This window comes from Sebastes umbrosus, chromosome 4 (assembly GCF_015220745.1).
Source record: "Sebastes umbrosus isolate fSebUmb1 chromosome 4, fSebUmb1.pri, whole genome shotgun sequence".
Classification (NCBI taxonomy): Eukaryota; Metazoa; Chordata; class Actinopteri; order Perciformes; family Sebastidae; genus Sebastes; species Sebastes umbrosus.
The window spans coordinates 6,458,506-6,484,597 of NC_051272.1; the positions used below are offsets into that span (position 1 = coordinate 6,458,506).

General features: G+C 38.1%; 2 protein-coding genes and 1 long non-coding RNA gene across 11 annotated transcripts in view; 1 reads left to right on the plus strand and 2 right to left on the minus strand.

The window, feature by feature from the left end:
- Nucleotides 1-8,059, plus strand: part of LOC119486432 (transcription factor SOX-6-like) — a 131,693-nt gene extending 123,634 nt beyond the window's left edge. For 3 of the 5 annotated variants that reach the window (XM_037766535.1, XM_037766532.1, XM_037766536.1), the window contains 2 exons: nucleotides 2,696-2,909; nucleotides 5,005-5,350. In XM_037766535.1, coding sequence (XP_037622463.1) covers nucleotides 2,696-2,909; nucleotides 5,005-5,350 — 560 coding nt within the window. Of the gene's footprint in view, nucleotides 1-2,695; nucleotides 2,910-5,004 lie in introns of all 5 variants that reach the window. The other 2 variants (XM_037766534.1, XM_037766537.1) reach the window with 1 other exon arrangement.
- A 10,562-nt stretch (nucleotides 8,060-18,621) lies between these two features.
- Nucleotides 18,622-26,092, minus strand: part of LOC119486440 (ethanolamine kinase 1-like) — a 34,930-nt gene continuing 27,459 nt past the window's right edge. For 2 of the 5 annotated variants that reach the window (XM_037766552.1, XM_037766555.1), the window contains exons 8-9: nucleotides 19,566-19,677; nucleotides 18,622-18,818 (exon numbers count right to left, since the gene is read on the minus strand). In XM_037766552.1, coding sequence (XP_037622480.1) covers nucleotides 18,786-18,818; nucleotides 19,566-19,677 — 145 coding nt within the window. In that variant the 3' untranslated portion in view covers nucleotides 18,622-18,785. Of the gene's footprint in view, nucleotides 18,819-19,565; nucleotides 19,678-23,448; nucleotides 23,451-26,092 lie in introns of all 5 variants that reach the window. The other 3 variants (XM_037766556.1, XM_037766554.1, XM_037766553.1) reach the window with 2 other exon arrangements.
- On the minus strand, nucleotides 20,413-22,048 carry LOC119486451. The gene is made up of 2 exons (XR_005206539.1): nucleotides 21,907-22,048; nucleotides 20,413-21,643 (listed from the first exon to the last, which is right to left on the minus strand). It is a non-coding gene; the product is annotated as an uncharacterized LOC119486451 (long non-coding RNA).

Sequence of the window (26,092 nt, forward strand, 5' to 3'; positions counted from 1 at the left end):
ATAGAGACAGACAACCATTCACGCTCACATTAACACCTACGGGCAATTTAGAGTCAACAATTAACCTAACCCACATGTCTTTGGACTGTGGGAGGAAGCTAGAGAACACGGAGGAGAATATGCTCACAGAAGTGCCCCAAGCCGGGTTTGATCCTACGACCCTCTTGCTGTGAGGCAGCAGTGCTAACTGCACCACCGTGCCGCCCTCATATGTAGTTGGGGTGGAGTATTTTTGGTTTTCATTTTTCCCACAAAAAAAAATCTGTAGTAATCAGTGTTTGTGTTAAATATTAGAAAATGGAAGAAATAGTATGGAAATAAAATGACTTTTTGTAGTAACTTAGAGAGACCTGAGCAGATAATCAGCACTATCTTGTTCAAAGACACAAGGTATTTGACAGTTGATGGTACGTTTTTCTTCACGTCAGCCTCTGCGCTCTTTAGGTTCCTCTGCCTGTATTTTCTACAGTTCACAGGGTCTATTACCAGCAGGCTGCGGACTATAAGAAGGACTAGTGTGCTTTTAAACCTGGAACACTTCACACACAGAGCTCCACTGTGTCAGCCTGACTAGTGTGATGGATGCATTCAGTTATAAAGTAGCGGTGTTGATACTAACCTCCTCGACACAGATAGCCATTCACGCGGCGCTCAGCACGGCGGTTGTTTCGCGAAATGTTCTGAAGACCTCCACTGTCCGACGCGACGGGCTCTCGTGAGCTCGAGGGGTCGCTGAATGCTCCTCCTGAGCAACATTAACCAATTTTCTTAAGTGGGTCTGTGTTCCTGACTTGGAGCTCTAATAAAGGGGCATTTTGTGTTTCACGAAAAGCTTCCTGCATTTATATGATGTATTATTTGTGCAGAAGTTTCACTGAGAGAATCTAAATTTAAGTCAGATATATATTTCCTCACTTTGATGAATTTTCATAGTGAAATAATTTGATTTAAAAGTTGTTTGCAGTCAAATAGGAATAGTACCATCCTATTTTTTCAGTAATTTATCAAGCCTCTTTAGCGATATAGGAACAAAAAGCAGAATTTGTGTTTGTGTACAATGCACGTCTCTCCAACGTAATAACACAGCTGGACTTTTGGGAGTGGGTGGCAGGCTTAAAAAAAAAAAACCCTCCTCTCTGTTTCCTGTGTCACAAAAGTACAAGACTAGTTTGTGATAAACCTTGATAAACAGAGAAGCGAGGCGGGGTGTGTATAATCAAGAGTGCTTTGCAGATGTGCTGCGTTCCTGCGGTAATGGCCCTGTCCACTTGTTCAGAAGGTCCTCTTACTGGGGAAAATAAGAAGTACACAATGTATCATTCTTCTTGAGCCAAGAGGGAGCAGAGTGTAATCCACTCCTGATTTTAAACAGCCTCCTTGGTTAAAGACTTGATGCTGTCTGTTCACATGACAACATCCAACCTTAAAAAAACACCAGAAATGCTGAAGTTTTTATGTAGTTAACCAAGATTCTGTGACTCTTTTGTAAGATTGATTTAACGTGCCGCTTGGTCTGATCACTGATTCAGTGCTCATTACTTGTTTTACCACAAACTCTGTGCTCAACCAGTATCATGGAAGCAGTTTAGAAAAGCATGTCATATCACTCCCTAAAGTCCCTAAATGTAAGGAAGTTTCAATTTCCTCACTCCCTAAAATTCCTCATATGTGTCACTCCCTAAAATCTGTAATGTTGATTTCATAAGATACATATATGTTTTATGACAAAGCTAATTAAAACGGAAAAAAAAATAAAAAATAGACTAAACCAAAATCTCTTTTTTTAATTTGATTTAAAAGGCTACTAGCAATTTCATAATGATGCAAATTAATTCGATGATGGTGGTGGAATATCCTAATAACATATCCAAATAATATTAGAAACACAATTAATTAATAATGTAAATTATTTATTAATAATGTAAACAGTCAAGTTTCGCAGCGGCTGATGTAAAGGACCCTGTCTAGTGGCCATGTGTCTGTGGGCTAGGCCGGCACGGTGGTGTCGGGGCGGAAGGCTTCCCAAACAAGAGGTGGAAATTATTACATTAAATTAAATTAAATAATAAGGATAGAGACTGGGCTAGTTGGATGGATATACTAAATTAAAGAATTGGAAAGTAGGAGAGGAAAAAAAGAAAGCGAGGAAAAACTGGCATGTCCATTTTCAAAGGGGTCCCTCAAGATATGTAAATGTAAATGTGTTCTCTGGGTACCCACGAGTCTCCCCTTTACAGACATGCCCACTTTATGATAATCACATGCAGTTTGGGGCAAGTCATAGTCAAGTCAGCACACTGACACATTGACAGCTGTTGTTGCCTGTTGGGCTGCAGTTTACCATGTTATGATTTGAGCATATTTTTATGCTAAATGCAGTACCTGTGAGGGTTTCTGGACAATATTTGTCATTGTTTTGTGTTGTTAATTGATTTCCAATAATAAATATATACATACATTTGCATAAAGCAAGAATATTTGTCCAATCCCATGTTGACAAGAGTATTAAATACTTGACAAATCTCTCTTTTAAGGTACATTTTGAATAGATAAAAAATGCGCGATTGACAGCCCCATAATAAAATCCTGGTGAACCCTGCTTTACAGCCCTTTACTGCGAGCCTACTGTCCTATGTCTTTTTGTAATGTTATTGCACCAATAAAAAAAAACTAAAATCTCAAACATTTTCCCCAGGCTCTCGCTGGAAAGGCATGACCAACCAGGAGAAGCAGCCGTACTACGAGGAGCAGGCCCGCCTGAGCAAGATCCATCTGGAAAAATATCCCAACTACAAGTACAAGCCGCGGCCCAAGAGGACCTGCATCATCGACGGCAAGAAGCTGCGCATCGGAGAGTACAAGCAGATGATGCGGTCACGACGTCAGGAGATGAGGCAGTTCTTTGTGGGGTGAGTGCCAGGGTCAGCAGAGACGCTGTCCCTGAACATCATCACTGTTAGCTTTCTGTGTAAGTGCTTCCCAGAAAGCTGCTGTGAATCCTTTGTGTGGAAGATGAAGAAGATGTTTCAAACTCACCCTGACAGTTTCATGTGTAGAACTACAATGACTGCACAGTGTCTCATGTACAGTTTGCCATGGAATTCTTTCTAATTACAAGGTATAATTCCACAGAAAAAAAGCTTGTCCAACACATTTTTTTCACTCCGTCTTTGCGTTACATACAATGTTAGAAGGAATTCTGCACATTTCTTAAGAGGGGTCATTGTGCATTGACAGCCACAAGCCTCGGGTCACACACGGGCTTTGTATCTTGGTCAAGAACACTTTGACTAATTTACTGTTGCACCTGTAACCTTTCAGTTCAGTTGGCTCTTCAATGAACACGCCATCCTGTTAGCCACCTTGGCCCGACTATTTAGAAAAACTAATTAGCTAGATAAAAGATGAAGCACCCACGTTTCATTTCAATCAAGGTATTTTTTTGTTTTGTTTCTTAGCACTTTATATCTAAGGACTTTTTTTTTTCTTAATGTGTCACAGTATGAATATAAAAAAAAATATTTTAAAGTACATCCATTCGCTAGAGGTTTGTGGGGTGACCATCGGGGTTTATGGACCATTCATGCAAGGTTTCTTCTTGGAACCTCCCGGTTGTATCTGCAAAATCCTTTAAACATTCGCTGAATAGCATTATATTTTTTTAGAGTTGTAGTCAGTGCTGAGAGAGGAAAAACAGTGGCATTGTCTTAATAGGAACCAGCCATGGATGTGTTTAAAGCCATCACAGTGGCCTGTGCTTGAGATGGATTTACCAGAGGCCACGGCTTTGAATAGGAGCGATTTTTAATAGCTTGTCATTTATTAAATTAGGACAATGCTGGGCGCTTGCGGGCAGTGAAATTGGACACAGACAGACATAGTGGAATATGAAATGTAAGCAGATGTTTGAGAGGGAATGAGAGCGAGGCAGACGTCACGGGCTGAATGCCACATTTACTGTGTGTGGTCAAGTAAATGCAAAAAAAAAAAAAAAGCTTATGATTCTCCAGGCCTGGTCTTTCAATCAAAATCAAATAACCATACTGGGAGCCAGTACACAACCAGTTTCTGGCACATTCCATACAACTAAACCAGTGTTGTTTTAAAGCGTTTCATGTGAGAATGAGTCTGTCGGAGCGTACGTCGGTAATTGTTTCAGGAGACAGAGGAGGGAAAACTGTTAGGTGAGAAAAGTGACAGCGATTTTCCTGCTTTATGTGGCTCATTTGAGGAGCCAGAGGGGCCTGCGTGAGTGATGTGCGTTTACTCTCATTCCATCTATATCTTAACAGGTTATTTAGCTGCTGCTGCTGTGAGCTGGCAGGGAGAGCTCCGTGTTAGGACGTGCCCGACCAGATGAGAAGCGCTGCTGTTTTAACTTAAGTGGTCTCAGAATTAATGTTTTGTTCAAAGCAGTTTGTTCAAAGGTTCTAATGAATCAGTATCTGATCAAACGCCGATCCGTCCACCTTGTACAGTTGATGTGTTAACTGTTGCTATGACCTAATTGAGTGGACACATATGCTGCTCTATGCAAATGTATGTATATATTTATTATTGGAAATCAATTAATTACACAAAACAATGACAAATATTGTCCAGAAACCCTCACAGGTACTGCATTTAGCATAAAAAACATGCTCAAATCATAATATGGCAAACTGCAGCCCAACAGGCAACAACAGCTGTCAGTGTGTCAGTGTGCTGACTTCACTATGACTTGCCCCAAACTGCATGTGATTATCATAAAGTGGGCATGTCTGTAAAGGGGAGACTCGTGGGTACCCATACAACCCATTTTCATTCACATATCTTGAGGTCAGAGGTCAAGCGACCCCTTTGAAAATCGCTAGTTTTTCCTCGCCAAAATTAGCGTAAGTTTGGAGCGTTATTTAACCTCCTTCACGAGCTAGTATGACATGTATTATAAATGAAATTTGTGTATTATAAACCTCTGTTTAACACTTTTCTCTTCCTTCCTTCTCTTCTTTCCTCGTTTCTCAGGCCTCAGCCAACGATGCCTCTCGGCAACAGCCCGGGCGGAGTAGGAGTTTACCCGGGCGCCATAACCATGGCGACGACGGCCACGCCGTCTCCACACCTGACCTCAGACTGCTCCAGCAACTCAGCCAGCCCCGAACCCGCCATCCCCGTCATACAGAGCACGTACGGGTTGAAGTCCGAGCCCGGCGGCGGAGGCAGCAACGGCGGTGTGGTCGGAGCCTTGACTCTGCCCAGAGACCCCACCAACGGAGACGACGACATGGACATGTACGAGGACTTTGAGGAGGAGCCCAAGTCAGACTATAGCAGCGACCACGAGACACGGGAGGCCGTCAGCGCCAACTGAGTGTGCCTCAGGGTGTCGGTTGTAAAAAAAGAGAAGAGAAAAAAAGACTCCCGTTATACTCAGAGACACTTTTTAAAAACACAGTTTATTATAGAGACCTTCAGGCAAACTTTCAGGACGTGTCGCGTCGTGCACTGATCATGCCCGGACAGGATTCAAACTCAGCGGACATGCTCAGAGAGTTCTTGGACAGTTTCTCGACGGACGTCCATTTGAAGAAGAAAATGTGACCCAAGAAAACAGACATTCAGACAACCAACTGACAATGAACTTCAGTATCCTACACTTTGACAATCTTAACCAGAGCGAATAAGAGATAGAGGAGAGAGAGAGAGAGAATGAGGGAGAATGGGACAAAGGACAAATGAGCGACGAACACATTACTGTGTGGTTTGTAAAGAGCATGCATGGATTGTGAAGCATCAGGAATTGGTCTTCAACAGCTATTTGGTCTTAAATGTTTAAGGAGTGATTTAGTTTTTATCCTTATGTATTTACTTTTTTTGTGTTTTTGTTTTTTTGTTCTACAGACTTTTTTTTTTTTCTGACAGGTCACTGCCTGTACAAACTCTGGACTGTCGGAACTTGAAATTTGAAAAGTTTTAATATAAATCCTAGCTATTGTAATCTTATAGTCTTACTTTTGTTTCTTACGAATACAGTGCATCTACATCTTGTTTTCTGACAAACTGCTTACATTTACATTACTGTTAGTTTTTTTTTTTATATCCCAGCTCAGGTATGATGTGCCAGCTTGTGAATGTGTTTTTTTTTGTTTTGTTTGTTTTCATACAAAAAGAGTGGTAGGACTTATTAGACTGTCAATGAAATAAAGGGAGCAAAATCCCTTATATTACATTATTATTATTATTATTATTATTATTATTATTATTACGTAAGTAAGTAAGTACCCAGTCATTGTACAGATTTACTTCAAATGTGCCAAACCTACATTCACATTCACTCGGGATGTTGTAGTCTTAACTTCCAATGCTGCAAAAAAGTCTTATACAATCAGCTTTTTCTATCTCTATCTATTAGATGAGTTCCTACTCGGTAACTGCTGGCTCCCCTCCTGGCCCAATCACAGGTAGAGCTCAGGGAGGATGTGTTTTCATCACGCTTGCTCAGTCACACACACACTTCAATTTCTGGCAGCCCCTCTAAGCTTTGAGATGTAGTAAGAAGAGTCTGTTCTTCAATTCCACTGCATTGGTGCTTTCATGAACCACATTGCCCATAGTTCCTTGAGGCCAAACACTTAGCACATTGTGCTGTAAGTGCAGCACGGTGTAACCAAACGCTGACATTTAGCATTTGAGTCTGTCCCCTTTCAATCTGGCCAAAGGTATAGACATTTTTTGGCTTAATTTCTGCCAAGACACTTTAAGAGTTCACAAGTCTTAAAAGTGTCCCTTTAACTCTGTTCATTCAGCGTCGTAGGACAGGGGCACGAGCAGCCCCAGAATTACCCTACTGTAGGATAAGAGTTTCTAATATTCTGGATCCCTTCACTGTATTTTGAATTGTGTTTTGAATCGGTACAAAAGTGTACAAAAATGTTACTATTTTTATTAGCCTGTTAATATTTGTAAATGTCTTCTCAGCATCACGTGGGAGAGATACACCAAACTTGTGTTTTAAAAAAAAAAAGAATTTATATAGTTGCAAAAAAATGGGTTTAAGAGGTCTGTTATTTCAAAAAGGGTACCTTTTTTCTACGTTGCATGTATATTTTGAAGATGAGTAAATTATTATGAGAAAAATGGAGGAAAAAATGGTGCATTGTTCTCAAACAGCTTCTCAGTCAAACAAGCCCAGTCAGAGAAAAGTTTTTTTTCCACAGTCTGAACTGAGATGTTCCTCTTTGGTCTTGGTGCGGCCCAGTCAGTGGTCAGCACCATGCTGGGTGAGCACGTTTTTTCCTCTATTTTACTCAAATGTCACATTCTTTCTCTGAAGACACATGCTATTATTTCTATGTCTCTTTTCACCACACTCTGCATTTTTAACATTTTCAACACCTGTGACCTTAGGGTGATTTCTGGGTGCTTTCTGTTTAGCCATAAGCTGTTTCACACATCGTCACGGCTCCATATTTCTGGCAGTTTTTACTTGGGAAAGCTTCACAAGCTGGGACTGAACATTGGTTTTTGCTTGCATCACAGTAAAAAAAAAAAGCCTCATGCATAGACATTTCTGTTAGTGTCATACGCATCCTAAGCACTGGATATAAATTCTATGTTTCTTTCTTTTTTTTTTTTTTTTTAGTATTGACTAATGTGAAGTTGTTGTTTGAGTTTCAACATGATAAATTAGAACAGTCAAAAAGTCACATGTTTGGACTCTATAGGAAGCCTCGTACATGCCAGACACAAGTAAAATTGCCATTTCTTTAGAAAAATTTCATTTATTGAAGCACGTTTTGTTGCTGCAGCTCTAGTGCCGCCTAAAGGGGTCACATCGCCTCTGATCTCTTTAGAAACCTCATGCTCTTGTCAGTTGTGACCTGCAGAAGCAGAACACAAGGTTCCTGGTCACATACATTTTGTGATGAGTATTGTATTTGAAATTCAATTGTGCGTTTTAACATTTCATTGTATTTATTAGCCAGCTTTGGCTCTAAAAAGTGTCAGTACAACTTGGTGAGAAAGACAATCAAAAAAAATAAATAAATAAAAAGTAAAGACTTGAGATTTTCCTTACAAACATGTCACTCCATCATTGCTTTTCAAGTGTTTTCTTTGACTTTTGTGGAAAGGTAAGAGTTGCATATTTTTTGCAAAACTGTTCATTTACAGAAAAGCACTCGCACCTATTGTGTTGTGTGTGTGCGAGCACTGTGCACGAGTTACAGGTAGTGCTGCATGAATTTATATTTCCATTACTCTAAAGAGTGCTCTTACTTTCCAGGCATCTAATAATTTCCAACACAAGGCTTTCTGTTTCCAAAGTCGAGCTATTCCACTTGGTCTTTATATTTTGGTGGCCCATTACAGTAAAATGTGGCCTATTGTTCCATAGTGCATGCGTGTGTGTGTGTGTGTGTGTGTGTCTGTGTGTATGTGTGTGAGGTAACGCCACACATTCTGACTGTGCTGTGGTGTATACGCCACGGCGCCGGTGCTCGCTGCAGCCAATCCCAGCATTTCAGAGAGAGAAACAGAGAGCTCAGCCATATGCAGCCACATCATAAATCTAATTGTAATTCCCAAATCAACTGTAGCGTCACCCTACGAGGGGCGCCGGCAAGTTTGTCACACACTCTTTTGTGTGCACTTGTGTGTGTGTGCGTGCTTATAGCTCTTAGTTGGGAGGGGTGTTTGAAATCATACTTGTCCTGTTGCCATGCTAATCTCGTTAAATAAGTCATCATAATTTACACTTCCTTTTTCCTTTCTGCAGGATGAACATTTAGCTGTTTGCAAGTTGACAGATTTGTTTCTGTGTGTGCATGGTTGTGTGAGCGTATGTAAAGCTTTCAGCGCCTTAACAAATGAGAGCGTAGTTCATTTCAGTGCAGTCATAGTTTCAAAGCTTGATACATACACTCATATATACAAACTTCATATATCCCCGGAGGAAACTGACGTAATCCAGAATTTTCCATTCAGTTTGCATGATTGCCCAGTTGTTAAAGCTACTGGTAGCTAAATGTAAAGAGATTAGCACTCAGAAAAACATAAAAAATTCAAATGGGACCAAGAATTTGTGCATGGAGTATGAGAGCTGGGTGGGGCTTGATACATCTGAAAAAGAGTCACAAAAATCAAATTGAGAAACTAGTTTTCTATGGTAATTCAACTGACACTGTCTCAGTTGTCCCACTGAAGTCCTAGGAGGTCCTCTCCAGACAGGTTTTTTACCACGTATAAAAATACTCTGCTTAAATATGTTCTTTCCACAGAAAAAAGTTGTTAAAATTAATAAAATTAAAAATTATGAATTATGTTATATTATCTCGCTTATTGAAAAGTTTAATTGCCAGAAAAACGATGTCTCCTACTTCAGAGAAAAGTCCACGCTCAGTGTATGTGACTTAGAGATTTCAATTTTCCCACATCACACTTGTTTCAATTGCATATTGGACCACAACCAGCTCCCAAACTAGTTGTGATGTCACAAAAATCATGCTGGTACGTATACATTTCAAACTGACATTTAAGATGAGAGCAAGGACATTTTACAACCTCCGCAGATGAATGAGAAAATATTGTGCTATCAAACTCTGCACATGCATTTTCTGTGACATACCGTAGTGGGTTTATTTTTCTGACAAATGTTATTGTATTTTTTTGACATACTATATATGATGTACTATGACTTTTTTATGAAAAATTTCACCAAAAAGAGTCATAGTATAGTATGTCGAAAAATTAAAATAAATATAATAAAAATATAATCCTTGACCTATGATAATATATAACCCTAACCTGTACTAATATTTTACTGTAACCCTAACTTGTAATGTTATATAACCCTAACTAACCCTAACCTGTAATAATATATAACCCTGAGCCTAAGCCTAACCCTAACCTCTAATAATATATAACCCTAACCCTAACCCTAACCCTAACCCTAACCCTAAGCCTAACCTGTAATAATATATAAAACTTACCCTAACCTATAATAATATATAACCCTAAGCCTAACCTGTAATAATATATAAAACTTACCCTAACCTATAATAATATATAACCCTAACCCTATCCTTTAATAATATAAAACCCTAACCCTAACTTTAATAATACCTAACCCTAACCCTAACTCTAACCCTAACCCTAACCCTAACCTCTAATAATATATAACCCTAACCCTAACCTATACTAATATTAACCCTAACCCTAACCCTAACCTCTAATAATATATAACCCTAACCTATACTAATATTAACCCTAACCCTAACCTATAATAATATATAACCCTAAGCCTAACCTGTAAAAATATATAACCCTAAGCCTAACCTATAATAATATATAACCCAAACCCTAACCTATCACAATATATAACTCTAACCTTAACCTATAATAATATATAAAGCTAAACCTTACCTGTAATAATATATAACCCTAACCCTAACCTGTAATAAGATGTTACCGTAACCCTAACTTGTAATGTTATATAACCCTAAACCTAACCCTGTTATAAAATATAACCCAAAGTCAACCCTAACTAACCCTAACCTGTAATAATATATAACCCTGAGCCTAAGCCTAACCCTAACCTCTAATAATATATAAACCTAAGCCTAACCCTAACCTCTAATAATATATAACCCTAACCCTAACCTATACTAATATTAACCCTAACCTTAACCTATAATAATATATAACCCTAACCCTATCCTTTAATAATATATAACCCTAACCCTATCCTTTAATAATATAAAACCCTAACCCTAACCTATAATAATACCTAACCCTAACCCTAACTCTAACCCTAACCCTAACCCTAACCTATAATAATATATAACCCTAAACCTAACATTTAATAATATAAAACCCTAACCCTAACCTCTAATAATATATAACCCTAACCCTAACCTATACTAATATTAACCCTAACCCTAACCTCTAATAATATATAACCCTAAGCCTAACCTGTAAAAATATATAACCCTAACCCTAACCTATCACAATATATAACTCTAACCTTAACCTATAATAATATATAAAAATAACCCTATCCTATATAATATATACCCTTAACGCTAACCTTAACCCTTTATTTATTTTTCTAATATATTGTGTGATGGTAGAGGATCCCTTCAACATCTCCTTCAACATCTCCTCGGCAGCCCTAAAGCCTTTGACGATGGACGTTACCGCTGGCGCCACCACCATCCCATTCCTCAAGGCTGAAGAGAAGCCCCATTCCCCATTCATATAAATGTGTAATATATTATCTCTTGCAACCTAATAAAATACATAATTTAAATACAATATAGTTTAAATAAATGTTATACGCAGTAGAATTTGTTACAATTTCTTGTTTTCTGTTGCATAACCCCCTAGTTGTATCTCTCCAAAACCCTGGGAGGAGACACTCATCTCACTCCACTGTCAGGCACCGGGCATCGATGTGAGGGTGGGGATCGAACCCTGCTCAAAACTCGGTGTGTCGAATAAGGATTGAACTCACTACCTCCAGTATTCCAACCAGACAACTACCACACTGAGCTATTTCACAAATATTTGACCTGCTATAGTATAGCAGGTCAAATAAAGAGTACTAGTAGCAGTATGACGTTTTTCAACATACCTCTTCCCGTGAGGTCACCCTCCACGCCGTGACCACCGATGCTCGCTACACTTTCTGTTTGTGTTAATGTGAAACCATGAGAGTAGTCATAATGTGATGACTCTTTTTCATGAAGTCTTTCGACATGCTATATTGTGAATTTTTTTTCTTGAAATTTTTCGACATACTATACTATAATTGTTTTCATGAATTTTTTCGACACGCTATAGTATACATTTTTTTCATGAAATCTTCTGACTTACTATACTATGACTTTTTTTGAAGAAATTTTTCGACCTACTTTACTGAATATTTTTCATAAAGTATACTACGACTATTTTTTCATGACATTTTTGCGACATACTTTACCGTGACTTTTGTTAATGACATTTTTCGACATACTGTACTATAACTTTTTTTCATGAAATTTTTCGACATAATATACAATGACTTTTTTCACAACATACTATACTATGACTTTTTTCAGGTCATTTTTCGACACACAACACTATGACCTTTTTGACAACATTTTTCTACTATCAATGACATTTTCATTACATACTATACTATGAGTTGTTTTTTTTTTACAGTAAGCAATGCTGTGTACACATTTTTATGTTTTATGACATACTGTACTAAGACATTTTTATGACTTTTTACAACTATTACTTTTTTATGGCATATTAATGCAGACTTTGAATGCACCTTTCTCTTCTAATGTGTTTGATTTCGTGTGGGGATGATTAGGCATAATAACACGCTATCTTCATGAAAGGCTGGTCTTGGATAGGCCCTCTCTGCAAATTTACTTTTCGATTTTATAAAAAACATCTTGAAGAGTAGAGAGAACAAAATCCTTTCTGTTTTCCTCCTCACCAGTCAGGCCCTTAAGATGAAGAGAATTATAAATTGTTATTACAAAAGAGGAGTCCCCTTCAGATGTGTTGTGTAGGCCATTTCAATGAGGCATCAAAGCCACCCTGTTTATGATCATGGAGGCTCCACTACTCATTAAAGTGCACAGAATGGTACCGGTGCTGTAGCACACTACCGTCTTCTTTAAGGGCTAATGATGCTTAATCATTCAAATGCTTTTGATTCAAAAGGTGTATAATTGACCCTCGCTCTTCCATTGAGCTAACCCTGTTTCACAATAGGCACAGTTTGTGTCATTTTACATGTAAAAAGTTATTAATTGAAGAGTTTGAAGAGTGAATGTTTTTATGTTTTTTTTTAAGGTTACATGTAACTGTAGCTGTAACCGACAACCTGGATATGCTAATCAAAATGAAGTTCATTGAATGGTTATAGTTAAGTGAGGTCAGGCACATTGTGATTTTGATTACACTTCATCCCGAAGGGAACATGAATGTCTACGCCAAATTTCGTGGCAATCCATCCAATAGTCCTTGAGACATTTCGCTCAAAATCACAATTGTCAACCTCATGGCTAAAGGAAAAGTCAGGAAGATTCATCCTCTGAGGACCATGAATATCTACAAAGGCCGACAGACAGACAAACTTTGCCATCTCTGGATCATAAAGCTTGCGTAGCTAAAAGTACATTTTATGATACATGATACATTTTATATTTCCCAAAGCCTCACTGGTAGCTCCTACAGAATAAAGACAATATGTACTGGGTAAGAAATGAGTCTGAATGAACAGATAACATCAGCACTTCAATTATCTTTCAGATTCTCACAAACTGAACAGGCGGTAGGACTTTATATAACACAATAATATACAGCATGTCTTTTAAGTAGGGTTGTCAATATTAAAGAAAATTATAATTTTTTTAAAATATGTTGTAATATACTGCATACTAATATACTATACTAATATACTAATATAATATGCTGCATTACCTAGTGTAATGTAAAACCTTCCCTTGAATACATTGTCGCAACGTTTTTAGCAAATGAAAATTGATAACAATCGTAAATTGGGAGGGGGTCTTATTAGAATTCCAAGGGTCAGCAGCCTTGGATGGCCTTCAACAATAACTAAAAAGCTAAATGTAATATCTGTATAAAAGGAAATCATACACACAAAAAAGCTTTGAAAGGAGTTGCTTTAGCTGCGTTTGTGTTTCAATGTCTTTGAAACATTGCATAAAGGCCTATACTTCTTTTTTTTTAATGCAATTAGAAGTGAAAGAAAAAATCTACAGCACTTTTTGGATGGGCAATGGACAAAAGGCCAATTTTTCCTTTTTGAGGGAGAGTCCTTGGGTCTTTTTAAGTGCATTAGTCTGCTAATTAAATATTATATGTTTAACGAAAAATGCACTTTGAAAGCAGCTGGATTGTTTGACTCAAAGACACGGCTGCAGCCTTGATGAGTGGAACTGTGTGCGACCATGAGGAGGTAAAGAACGTCATTGTTGCCAGTCCTCCCCTCATTTCACCCGCCATAATCCTTTCTACTGATTTTACAATCACATTCCCTTTTGTGCTTCCTTCACAGATAAAAACACTAAAACGCAGTTATGCAGAGGAGGGGACTCATTGACATATCCGAGCATGTTGCCTCCATTTTTCACAGTCTGATGTGTTTGTTTCATTGACTACGCACCAACGTATTGTTCACTATTCAAAATGGTATGACGCACTACAGCCTTGGGTTAAGACAACAGGAAGTTTACGATGTTAGATCAAACAGTGCTCACTGGCAAAGTTTGAATTTACTTCAATTACATGCAAGGAGGCAAACATAATGTAACATTTCAGTAAATATATGCTGTACTTCATGTTTTAATCTCTGTAGATTATTTGGTCACTTCCCCTTTTACACTACCCCAGCCGGTCTGTTTTAACCTCTCGACCTTTAAAGCTCTCACTTATATTGTAGGCCTGCGTAGGATATAAAGTTTTGACTGACTTCATTACCTGCTTTGGCATTTTTCTCCCATAAACACTTTCTGTTTGAATTATCTGATTTTGTGGCGCGCAGTTTATCTGCTATGGAATATGTTTAATGTTGATATGTAATGGAGGAAACACAATGACGCATTGATTATGTATGATTTTGATGCAAAATCATCACTCAGTTGTTTTTTCAACTGCTGTTACTAAAGTCCAGCCAAAATGGATGAGAAGTCCCTAAAGCTTTCAGGATTTGAGCATATAATTCAATTTCAAACGAGCAATCTTCTAATGACAGTAATGTGAAAGAGCTCCAGAGCAGAGCTACTAAACCTTGGACCCTGTGGTGAGATTGTTCAACTTTAACTCTCAAAGTTTTTCACTCGTTTCCCCTGCAGTATCTGCTCCTGGCAACTAAAGCATGATTAAGGGCTTCGTTATTACGTTTGGGCAACTTCGAGCACTTGGTGAAGGTTCTGGAAATATTGTGGTAATGGCAAATACATCACAAGGGTAGGCAACTAAATCACTTGGTTAACTTTTGAGAAGGTTTGCGGTTTTGGTTCAATATTGAAAAAGTCAATGCGGATTTGAAGGATTAGAGAGCTGAACTAATGAGCATTGTGCGCTCTGCCATCCAAAGCTCGCTGCAGTATTACAAGGTCGCACTACTTTGCATTGGAGCAACATGTCGCCAGCGAACATAATCCAGGTGGCATTTCCTGCAGAATGTATTTGGTAATGCAAATTAGGTCTGTATAAACATCATTTGCAGGAGACAAGGTTGCATTACAGTAATGTCAGCTTTGTACTACAGTAAGTGTGACCTTTATTTTATTGTGTCAGTATAAATCACCTTTCCTCCGGCCTCATTTGAAAATACCCAAGGTGGGATTAGTCACATTAACCACATTAGAAACAACTTTGATCACTTTGAGCAACCTTCAAACAAAGACAAAGAAGCTTTTCATCTTTAAATACCTTCCTAGCTTCAGATCACCCAGTAAAAAGGTTCAATTTGACAAGTGTGGAACCTATTAATTACACTGCTCATTTATGTCTCTGTCTCTGATATTGTTTTGTTTCTAATCTTACTTTTATGTGTGTTTGAAGCATAAAAGCATTTCTGATGAGCACTACTTACAGAGGAGAGGGTGAACGTTTTGTTGCTGTATCTATTTTTGTTATTGTAGAATAGTACACAGTCTTCTTACTAAAACATCACTTGGTGTTGGTCAACAAGAAGTTTGGGGAGGTATGGGTCCTGCTGTCAAATCTTAGAGTCACTACCTGGAGATTGGATTAGATACATACCGTAACATTCAAGGAGTATGGCCTCTTCTGTCATAAATCAAAACATGATTCATTTGCAGCCAATTCATTTAAAAGATAAATTACCTAACTGCATTCCAGTAACAAATGGAGCATTGTATACATTCAGCTACAACATGAGTCATATGATGTTTACTATATTAGTGGCATGGTGTGGATCTATGTGCTTTATGTTCATCTAGGACACCTCCACGTGATTTTACTCTGCTGAGTTTGAACCGCTTACATGTGCTTGCTCAAACGCTAATGCCGTGTACTGGATCTCATCCAGCAGCAGTTTTCATGCATGATCATGATCTCTTTCTGGCGTCATTCCAAATGGTGGAGGTGTGGTCGGAATAGAAATATTAATCTGCCACTTTTCTGATTAACTGACACTAGGCTTTTTTCATGACAAATACTTTGATTTATCATTACGGGAAAAGCACGGGTAAAACTCATGCGGCAACTTCAGATGGCCACTTGAGGCTGGCTCCAAAAGTGAGTTAATCCCCATAGACCCCCCCATGTTAAAATGTACAACTTTACAGCAGAAATAAACATGTCCGGTAGAAAAAAAATAGGCTTTTAGGCAGTTTTTTAGGCATAATTGAAACAGTTGCTTTGAGTGCCATCTCAGGTCGCTAGCTGCTGGCTGTCTGCTCTGCTGCGTCACCGCCTCAGCTCCACTGACGATACACCTCTTTGCCCATTTTCGGATTAGACTGTGTCGTCACTGCCAAGATAGCGACGGCCGGAGCCACCCACTTTGAGCTTCACAGCAGCTCTTCAGAAACCTATGGTTGAAGTCACGGAGACTACGTCCATATTTTATACAGTTTATGTATAAAGAATTATATTAATTGTGGCTACAGTACGTTCTATAAATGTATTTCAGTTATAGGGCCCAGGAATGCATGCTGCCTTCCTAGCATACATAAAGGAACCTATGGAACATCATAAATGTTATTAGTTACACTTGCTAAGACAAGTCTGCTGTGGAAAAGGCCTCCTCACTCTCAAATAATTTTAAACCGGTTCAACATCAAACAGAAATTTTTCCTGCTGCCTCAAAAAAGATGGTTAACTGAACTAAAGTTTAATGAATGGTAATGGCAACTTGCATTTATATAGCGCTTTTCTAGTCCTCCGACCACTCAAAGTGCTGTACGCTACATGTCCGCATTCACACACACATATTCATACACTGATGGCAGAAGCTGCCATGCAAGGTGCCAATCTGCCCATCAGGATCTAATCTAAATACTCATTCACACACCGATGCCTTCAGGAGCAATTTTGGGGTTAAGTATCTTGCTTGAGGACACTTCGACATGTGACCGGAGGAACCGGGGATCGAACCACCGACCTTCCGATTGGTGGACGACCTGCTCTACCCTCTGAGCCAGTTCAAAGTATTCTCTCATGTAAAACCAACTGACGTAAATTCATTAAAATTCAGATATTATGTTGAATCAACAGATTACGGACAGATTTGCTTTCCATTCACATTTTTCTCAGATTTAAAAGTTAGTCCTTCATTTGTCACAAAGACTACAACCGCATATAATGCAAACACAACATGCAAGGCTGCTCCCAGTGACCTTATGAAATTAGGGGTAGGGACTGAATGCGATACTAACCTTCATCGTGGTTAGCATAAATTCTGAAAGGAAGAAATTATGACTTATCTTAACATTTATTAAAGACACACAGCAAATTTCAATCATGTTTTTTTTTAACTACAAAAAGAAAGGTCTCTGGAGAGTTTTAACTTTAATACTTGAAATTTTAAACTTATATATTTAATGAGAAAACAAAGTACAGCATACTGTACATTGTCCATTATAGCATTATACATTTATCTGCATTTTAAACACTTATTGGCTACTGATCTGATATTTGGGACAAGTTAATGACACGCAACAGGTATCAAAGGGGGGCAAATGATACAGTATGTCCTCATAGTATACATTACAGAGTAAAATGTAGTTAAAAATAAATAAATTGTGCAAGAACTTGTACAGTATGTACACAATGCAGTTACATTGTCCTTCAAGGAAACCTTTTCAGAGAATTATGATATCAAAAGCAGCCGCAGCTCATTAAGTGAAAGTGTGAGTTTAATTTAGTTGTGAAAGCATTGATAATAGTCAACATTATAATTAAGTAGCACCAGTAAATCAAACCTACCCATTATTAATTCTATAAGCTGCAGTTGTGTTTGCTTTATATGGCACTGTGAAAAGGGTCCGTCGGAGGTGCAATGAAACAGAAGTGTAGTAACAGCACTTTCAGTGAGCAGAGATGCTTTGTACAGGGAATATTTATATAATTTGGACAAATGGCTCTCTGAGCATTAGGACCAATTTGCGACATGATTTGTATATTGCTCCACAAACCTTATTCAGAATCAAATACTGTTTTACACTGTCTTTACATGGCACTTGAAATGCATATGAATTTGAAAAACATTTTCAAATTTGCAGTATACTATATGATTGAAGGTAAAAAGGCAGCTTTACAACAATAGTCCTGGAGATAAAGATTTTGCACTACTTGGTACAGTACATAAGAAATGGAAACTTGTTTTCCTTCAGAACTGCGGTGCACACTGAATAAGCATGCAAATAACCTCTTATGGGTTTTATGATCAGACTCAGTTTTTGTGGCTTTATGCGACTCGGCTAAATGTGGGAACAATTAATGTGTTTCTGGCACGATCTTCATCTCAATTTGCCAAAAAGGCTTATCGGCGTACTGACTGTGGTAAAACAAATATTTTAAAAATCACAGTGATAGCAAAACATATTATCTCACACTACAGCCTGAAATAACAATAACAATGGGGAGCACATTTCCTTATATGCCTTTATTTCCACCGTGGATTTACATTATTGTACGATACAAAGAAGGATATTGATCACTCTTATTGGACTCACAGAGCAGGTCTGAAATGCTGGTTCTTTGTCCTCTGTTTCTAGCTTATTGTCAATCCAAAATATTCCTCTTTCTTCTCAAAGTAGTAGTTGAGCCGTGCCGCGGCATATCTGGGAGGAGAGCAGAGAATAGGGGAAAAAAAAACTGATCAGAGAACACAAATGATTTTTCTACAAAGCTCTTAGTAAATGTTGTCAAATCTATACACGATCCGCTGTCCTTGGATGTTCATGGTGCACGATCACAATTTAACGGCTGCAAATGTGACCCGAGACTTTTGCTGCTTATGCTGTAATCTTCCTTTCTGATTTGTCTCTTTCTTCTCGGGTTTTAATAAATCCATTTTTTTCTGTGTCTGTGACAACCTAGTCTAGACAACCAGCATGTTAAAAGTTTAATTTCATACAAAAAGTCAAATGCTTGCATTGAACTAAAGCAATGTTCTTCAGCAAATACACTTTTATTTGGATGGCCTTTTTGTCATGTGCGTTGTCCTCACATGATTTCAAAAATGTTTTCATCATGTGAATGACACAAAAGTAAATCTCTGTCCATTCTCTGGCATACAACACTTTGTATTCATTATGTTTAGAGGACATAAATGGAAGTATTAACTGAATCACCATTTAACTTCACCAATGTTTAGGCAAAAGAAATGGAGTTGGAGCAAAAGAGTTTCAACCCAATAATTCAATAACCTTTCATCTTCATCTTTTCTGTGTCAGATTTGGTTGTCAGGCTGTGTATCATGTTGTGGAAATGAATTGAGATCTTCCCTCGTGAATGCCTAATAAAATACTCGGTACATATCAAAAGATAGCAATTTAGAGAAGCAATTCAAATGTTATTATTTTCACCGAAATATGAGGATGTAGTCTTTTGGCCAGTGTGTTCTGGGTTAAACACCTGTGACCCTGAGGCGGGTAAAGAGAACGGATGGATGAATGGACGAGGATGTTTTTTTTTTTTCTGAAGACACAAATATTATAATTAGATTGATGCAGAACAACACTTACAAGCCGGAAGGCTTTAACCAAGACACTCTGCACACTTAATTACTTGAAAATTTGTTGTCTTTTTAAAACCAAACTGTCGTTACTTGATATTGGAGGAAGCCCAGTATCAAAGGTGTACTATCAAAGGTGTACTATAAATAAAGTGTAACAATAAATATCATTGTATATTTGGTTTAAATATCACAACACAAACATATAAAATAACTTTCCATCATGAAATAAAAACATATGGTTAAAACAATATTCAATACATGTCAACACATTAATAACAATAAAATATCTCAACATGGTTACGTTCACACATTTCCAGCCAAATATGCAACATAAATAAGACTCTCTTGTCTGTACCTGTAAGATCATTTGAGTTATGTCCAGTTTTACTCTGATCTCCTGAGTGTGAGGACATAAGAGTACATTTATTTATTATTTGATCTGCACACTTTCAATCCTGTTTGTAGATTTTCCTCTGAATAAATGCAGGTATCTTCTTTACTTTTTCTCAGAAGAACTGGTGTCACCCGTCGTTCAGAATGTAAGTTGTCAAGAAATTTTATTTAAAGGCGTACTACAACAATATAATATTGCACTTTCATAAAGTTAGTTGACATGTGAACCACAGATTTAAAAAAAAAAAAAAAATGATAATGGTCAAAATCAAGGAAAAAGAGCGAGATACCCTGCCTTTTAGTCTCGAGTTTGGTTCAAACTCCAAAGATAATGGATCCTACAATTCCCACCATGCAACTCGGTAGCATCTTTTATTTGACCATCCTGCTAGGTGTCAACTCAAGGTCCATGGATTGTAACATTTCATTTTAAAAATGTCAAAGTCTCAAGAATATTCAAGAAATCTCAAAGTCTCAAGCGCAAGCTGAGGTGACCCTGATGACATCATTATGACATCATACGGGTTATTTTCTCAGACTTCACAAAGCTCCTGCAGAACCACAGAAAATATCAAACACTTTTACAGCTTGTTATTCACCAAGACGCTTATGGTGACCACGGTTACAGGGATCAAAAAGCTTGGGACAGAATCATTCCTATACAAATGCTGTTTAAATAATTCGCTTATAGAAATCAAGTAGTTCGCTCACAGTGTTCATTTTCAGTCTCCATTCATGACAACATATTGAAAAACAATAGACTAACGCTAATTGACTTTTGTTTTGTTTTGGATTGATTCAAGTGGATTGATAATGTCACGTAATGCCCCCAAAGTGAAACTTTGCCGATCCTCAACCGGCTCTGCGGCACTCATGCAGACCAGTGGTGCCCGTCTCCCTCCATGCCGCTACTAGGTGAGAGAAGGAGGAGCCCCAGCAAAGGGGCCAAAAGGCAGAAGAACTGGCAACGAGCCAGTAAATAGCAAAGCGGTTTATTTCATGAATTTGTATTCATGTAATAAATATACAAATGTTAATTAGATGGTAATCTGCATGAGGAATGATGCACAACAACAAATATTTGGTTATAATGATCATCCGCTTATAGTGATCAATTTGACCAGGAGATATGCGACCACTATAAGCTGTTTCCACTGTACTTTGTTAGGTTTAGGAAATAAAGGAAAAAAGGTTACGTAACTTACGTAGCCTACATAATTTAAAATAAGTCAATGTTAGCTTTTGGTTTCACACTGGACACGAACACTTTTCTCCTGGGTGAAAATGTTATGTTTGACCCGTCCATCCACCCCAACCTCATCCCTAGGTGGACTTTGATTAAAACGTATTTCTGTTGAACCTGGGAATTTGTGTGTCCTCCACAACAAAGAATCCTAATTGGATTTTCATATGCATTATTAATGTGGGACCGGTACGTAATTTTAAAACATTACGTGCCACCACCACAATGTAAAGCAAGGTTGTAGTCATTAACACGTATTTCTGTGAGATCAGGCTGGGGGGAGTGCTCCTCTAAAGTACATCATCATATGTGTCTTAATACACTTTACAAATACTAATAATGCTAGAATATTAAATGTAGTTTATGTAATAATAATATTTACCTTAATCAAATACTCAGTCTGTATTTGTTGTTTGTTGCGGATATTTAAACTACTCGAATTCTCTTTGACATTGGCCTTCAGAGCTTTTCATTCACTGAGCTAGAACATACTTGTAATGCTATTTATAAGCATCAGGCTCATGATACGCATCACATGTTGTGTCTGCATAACAACCCTCAGTGTACGTAATATATAAAAGATGTAAAACAAACATGGCAATAAAGTTGAAGTAGGTGAGATTGGAGCAAATATGATTAAAAAAAGTTGTTTTTATAAAACGGTCGCTATATCGTGACAGTAGTACATGAAACAGGTAACCTGAAAAAAATCATGTATCATGAATCAATATTATGTTAAGTTAATGCCTATTTCTCTCCTCAAATGTTTTCAGAATCATCTTGTAGTGCACGCTTTAGCTGTAAAATAAGAAAGTTTGTGACGCCGCCGCCATTGTGAAATCTGGTGAAGTTCCAGCCAAGTACCGGTCACGTGACCAGAGCACAGCCAATAGGAATGCTCTCTCAATGAAATGACCTGTGATTGGTCAAAGTCTTCCGTCACAAGCTAGATTTCTAAAGCCTGAAAACAGAGCCATGAGGAGGAGCAGAAGTCTAGTTTTCTCTCAGAACACTTGAATTACAATATGCTGAAAGGTTATTATGTAAGTTTTGTCCAATGATGCCAAACATATACTGCCTACTGCCACTTTAATCTTGAAAGATATAGACTCTGAAGTGACTATACAATAATGTGTTTGTCCAGTGTTCGTTACAGGTCACCTGCAGGCCCTGCTTGTCGCTCAAGGTGGGCACTATGTTTTTTGTTTGCGAAAACTTGCATAACAATACAGCATCAAGTCTCTATTCAATAAAGCACCGAGTCTGAAAGCTGTGCCAAAGCCTCAGAACTTAACTGCGAGAAAAGTGGTTTTGTATTTGTTCAAACCATATTATCGAACGCTTCAATAAATCTGATGTCTGAGTATGCTGTTGCCCTTGGCCATTATACTGTACCCTTTGAAATTAAGTGAAGTTTCAAAAGCACAGAAAATTAAGGCACAGAGAGGAGTTTGTCCTTTAATCAGTGCTTTCACTGAACTCCTCAATGCCGAATCAGTTTTCTCCCTTTTATTGCTCGGTGAGACAAAAAAATAATTCAGACACATGCCTTTTAGTTACTTGTATTCCATCAATCTGCCCTCCCCCACACCTGTATCTCTGGGTAAAACTGCTCTCTAATTATTGTGTCAGAGTCGGACCTCTGTTGTCTGCTCTTTGCAATTTTTCTTAGAGTTCTTTCTTTCTTGTAATTTCTTTGCTTCACTTATGGGTCAACTTTAGATAAAAAACCTGTAGCTTGTTGATAGAGATACGTGGTCCAGTATGTCTAACCTTTGCCTCTGGAAAAGTAGTTGATAAATACTTGTGAAGAAAAAGAAATCACTGGTGATGGCCGGGTAGAGCCAGCACACAATTTTCACCTCATTGTGGTTTGGCGACACTCAAAAGGCGTTTTCTCTGGTCAGACTTAATTTTAAATAAACCGTGTGCTACGGTGGATGATTGACAGTTTTCTCATTCCCTCACACAGCAACACGAAGCCTTCCTGAACTTGATTGGGTGAAAGCAAAACCTGATTGTCACTGTGTAAAATCTTTGCTTCTGCTTTTCAAACTGAAAAAAATAATAATATGGTGGCTCTTTGGCTGCAAACTTCTCCTTGACAATCCTGTTAATTGTTGGGCTAACCATCACGTATAAATAATACTAATAAATAGCACGACATTACATCGTAATCATTGCGTCAAGAGAACGCATTTTAGCCTTTTCGCGTGTTATTTTTACGCCACCAGCAAATGTACGATAACAGTCGCAGTTACTTTTAAACAACAAACTTCAAAATAACTCAATAACACTTTGGAACATGTATATCGGTCTTGATCACTGGTGTCCTGGTTTAAAGACCTGTGTTTGTTGGACCCATCCAGCTCCCCTCCTGCCTGCCACAAGCAGTCTTTCTGACTTTTTACTCTACGACACTAGCTCTGTACTGTAGCATATTCACATGGATGCATTTACATTGCAGTCAGTACAGACTACATGAGGTACAAATGACACGCCTAAAGCAAAGCAGCATTCTTATTGCACGCAAAATGATTTGCATCATGCGTCATTCATATGCGATTTAGCGTGACCGGGCTGATGATAAAGTTCAGTTAGAGATGTCCCAAGCCAAACCTAAGGATTGGCATAAGGGCCAATGTGGGCATCTTTTAAAAGATCTTTATCGACTAAAATAATAATCCTTTCCTTACTGTACTCTTGTTTATGAGAGCCCAAATGGCGAATGAATGACACGTTGATTTGAGTCGTTTCACGAGCAAAAACAATGTCGTGGCTTTAGGCATGTCATTTCATGCCATGTGGTCTGTACTAACTGCCATGTAAACTCATCCATGTGAATATGCTACGCTCAGAGCTTGTGACAAAGAATAAAAAGTGAGAAAAACTGCTTATGGTTGGCGTGAGGGGAGCTGGATGGGTCCAACAAACACAGGACTTTCAACCAGGAGACCGGAGTTTGTGTCCCAAAGTGTTGTTGAGTTATTTTGAAGTTACGTTAGTGACATTTTAGACATGTTTTACTTACTTATGATGCAATGTTTACTTACATATTTTACTTAGATTACATGGGGTAATATCATTCCAGTTCACACTCTCTTAACTTATTAGTTTGCTACCTACACAGGTTCATTTAATTTGCAGCCAACCACAGCTGAACAATTACATCACATAGTGGTTTTGATTCGGAATTTGTTTATTTGCATTTAACCTTACATGGTTTGGATGCACACATTAACACTGTAGGGTTACACATACTGTTATTTGCTATATTAATCATTTGTTTCTTTGTTTTGAGTTACCTTGGCTGTTGGGGGAGGTAACTTCCTGGTGGAGGAAAAAGGTGTGGCCAAAGGCTGAGGACTCTTAAATCCTGGAGCCAGCTCATTGGGCCAAACCATGTGCTGCCATGTCATGGGGGGGATTTGGGTTTAGTTAGTTTTGCTTTGTATTTAGTTATAGTTAGTGTCCATCTCTTTGCGTGCTATTTGGTTTGGCCAAGCCCCTAAATATATGTGCCCTCATGTGTCACTGTGTGAGGTCAGTTTTGTTCAGTCAACACCTTGTTTGGTTGTGGTAATACGTAAAGTTATGCTGCTTTAACCTCTTTTATAGACCCAGTTATTCAATTCTTGGTTTATAATGTTTTGTTATTTTTTGGGTAAATAAAATTCCCAGTTACGTCAACGACTGCTGTTTCCTCGTTGACTCACTGCTTGGTCCCTAACACCCGGTAACGATGTGACGTAAAATGACACACGAAAAAGCCTAAAAAGCGTTATCATGACACGCAGAATGTCCTTAAAATGTTGTGCAATTTTTTACGACTCTGAGTTCTGACACCTATAGTAGATTGACGAAATACACAAATTCACAAAGTAACATTAAACTCGGCTGCTGTTGGGTTTGTGTGTATGTAGTTGGCTAAAGGGCATTTGTGAGGTAATAAACTCCACAATGTTACACTATTGTACAATTGTGAGTGGACTGTTTTTGTAGTTCCAACAACTTCAACAGAGTGATACGTCTTGTTTTTATCTAATCACGTCAATTTCGACAGTTGCCCATGAGCAGGGACCTTCAGTATCTGGATCAAGTGAAAAATAGTCATATTAACTATATATATGGATGTCAGATAATCATCTGCTTTTATTGTTAAGAAGGCAAGACTTCCCCTATGTTGAGGATAAAAGATTGCTTCCTTACTTCATGAGAAATACCATTAACACATCTACATTTAAACAACCACTGTCTACTGACACTGACATTTTTATACTAGAAAGGTGAAAAACAATTAAACACCACTTGGTAAATCTCAAAAAGCCATTAAATGGACATTCAGTTGGTTAAATTAAAAAGTGATAAGAGCTTCAATGTCAGCTTATCCTAAAAAAAAATATTAAAAAATCACTGGTCATAGGACTTTTGTTCCGTTAATCTAATTACCCGTCACACTCACACCCTTCATAAGTCGAATTACATTTGAGTATACCCATTTAAAAGAACAGCAACCTTCACAGGTGATCCCATTCATCCCTATTTTTATTAAGGCTGACACCTAAAACTAGCGTGCTTAACATTTATCATCATCAGAGATGAAACTGAGACGTTTTTCTATTTAGCAGAAGTAGGGGAAAATGAACTCCCTCCAAAAGCAGGTATTCCGTTTCACAATGTGCTTTTGTGCACAATTCCCTCAATTTTGCAGTCAGGCTTTTCCAAACAGTGGGCCTCCT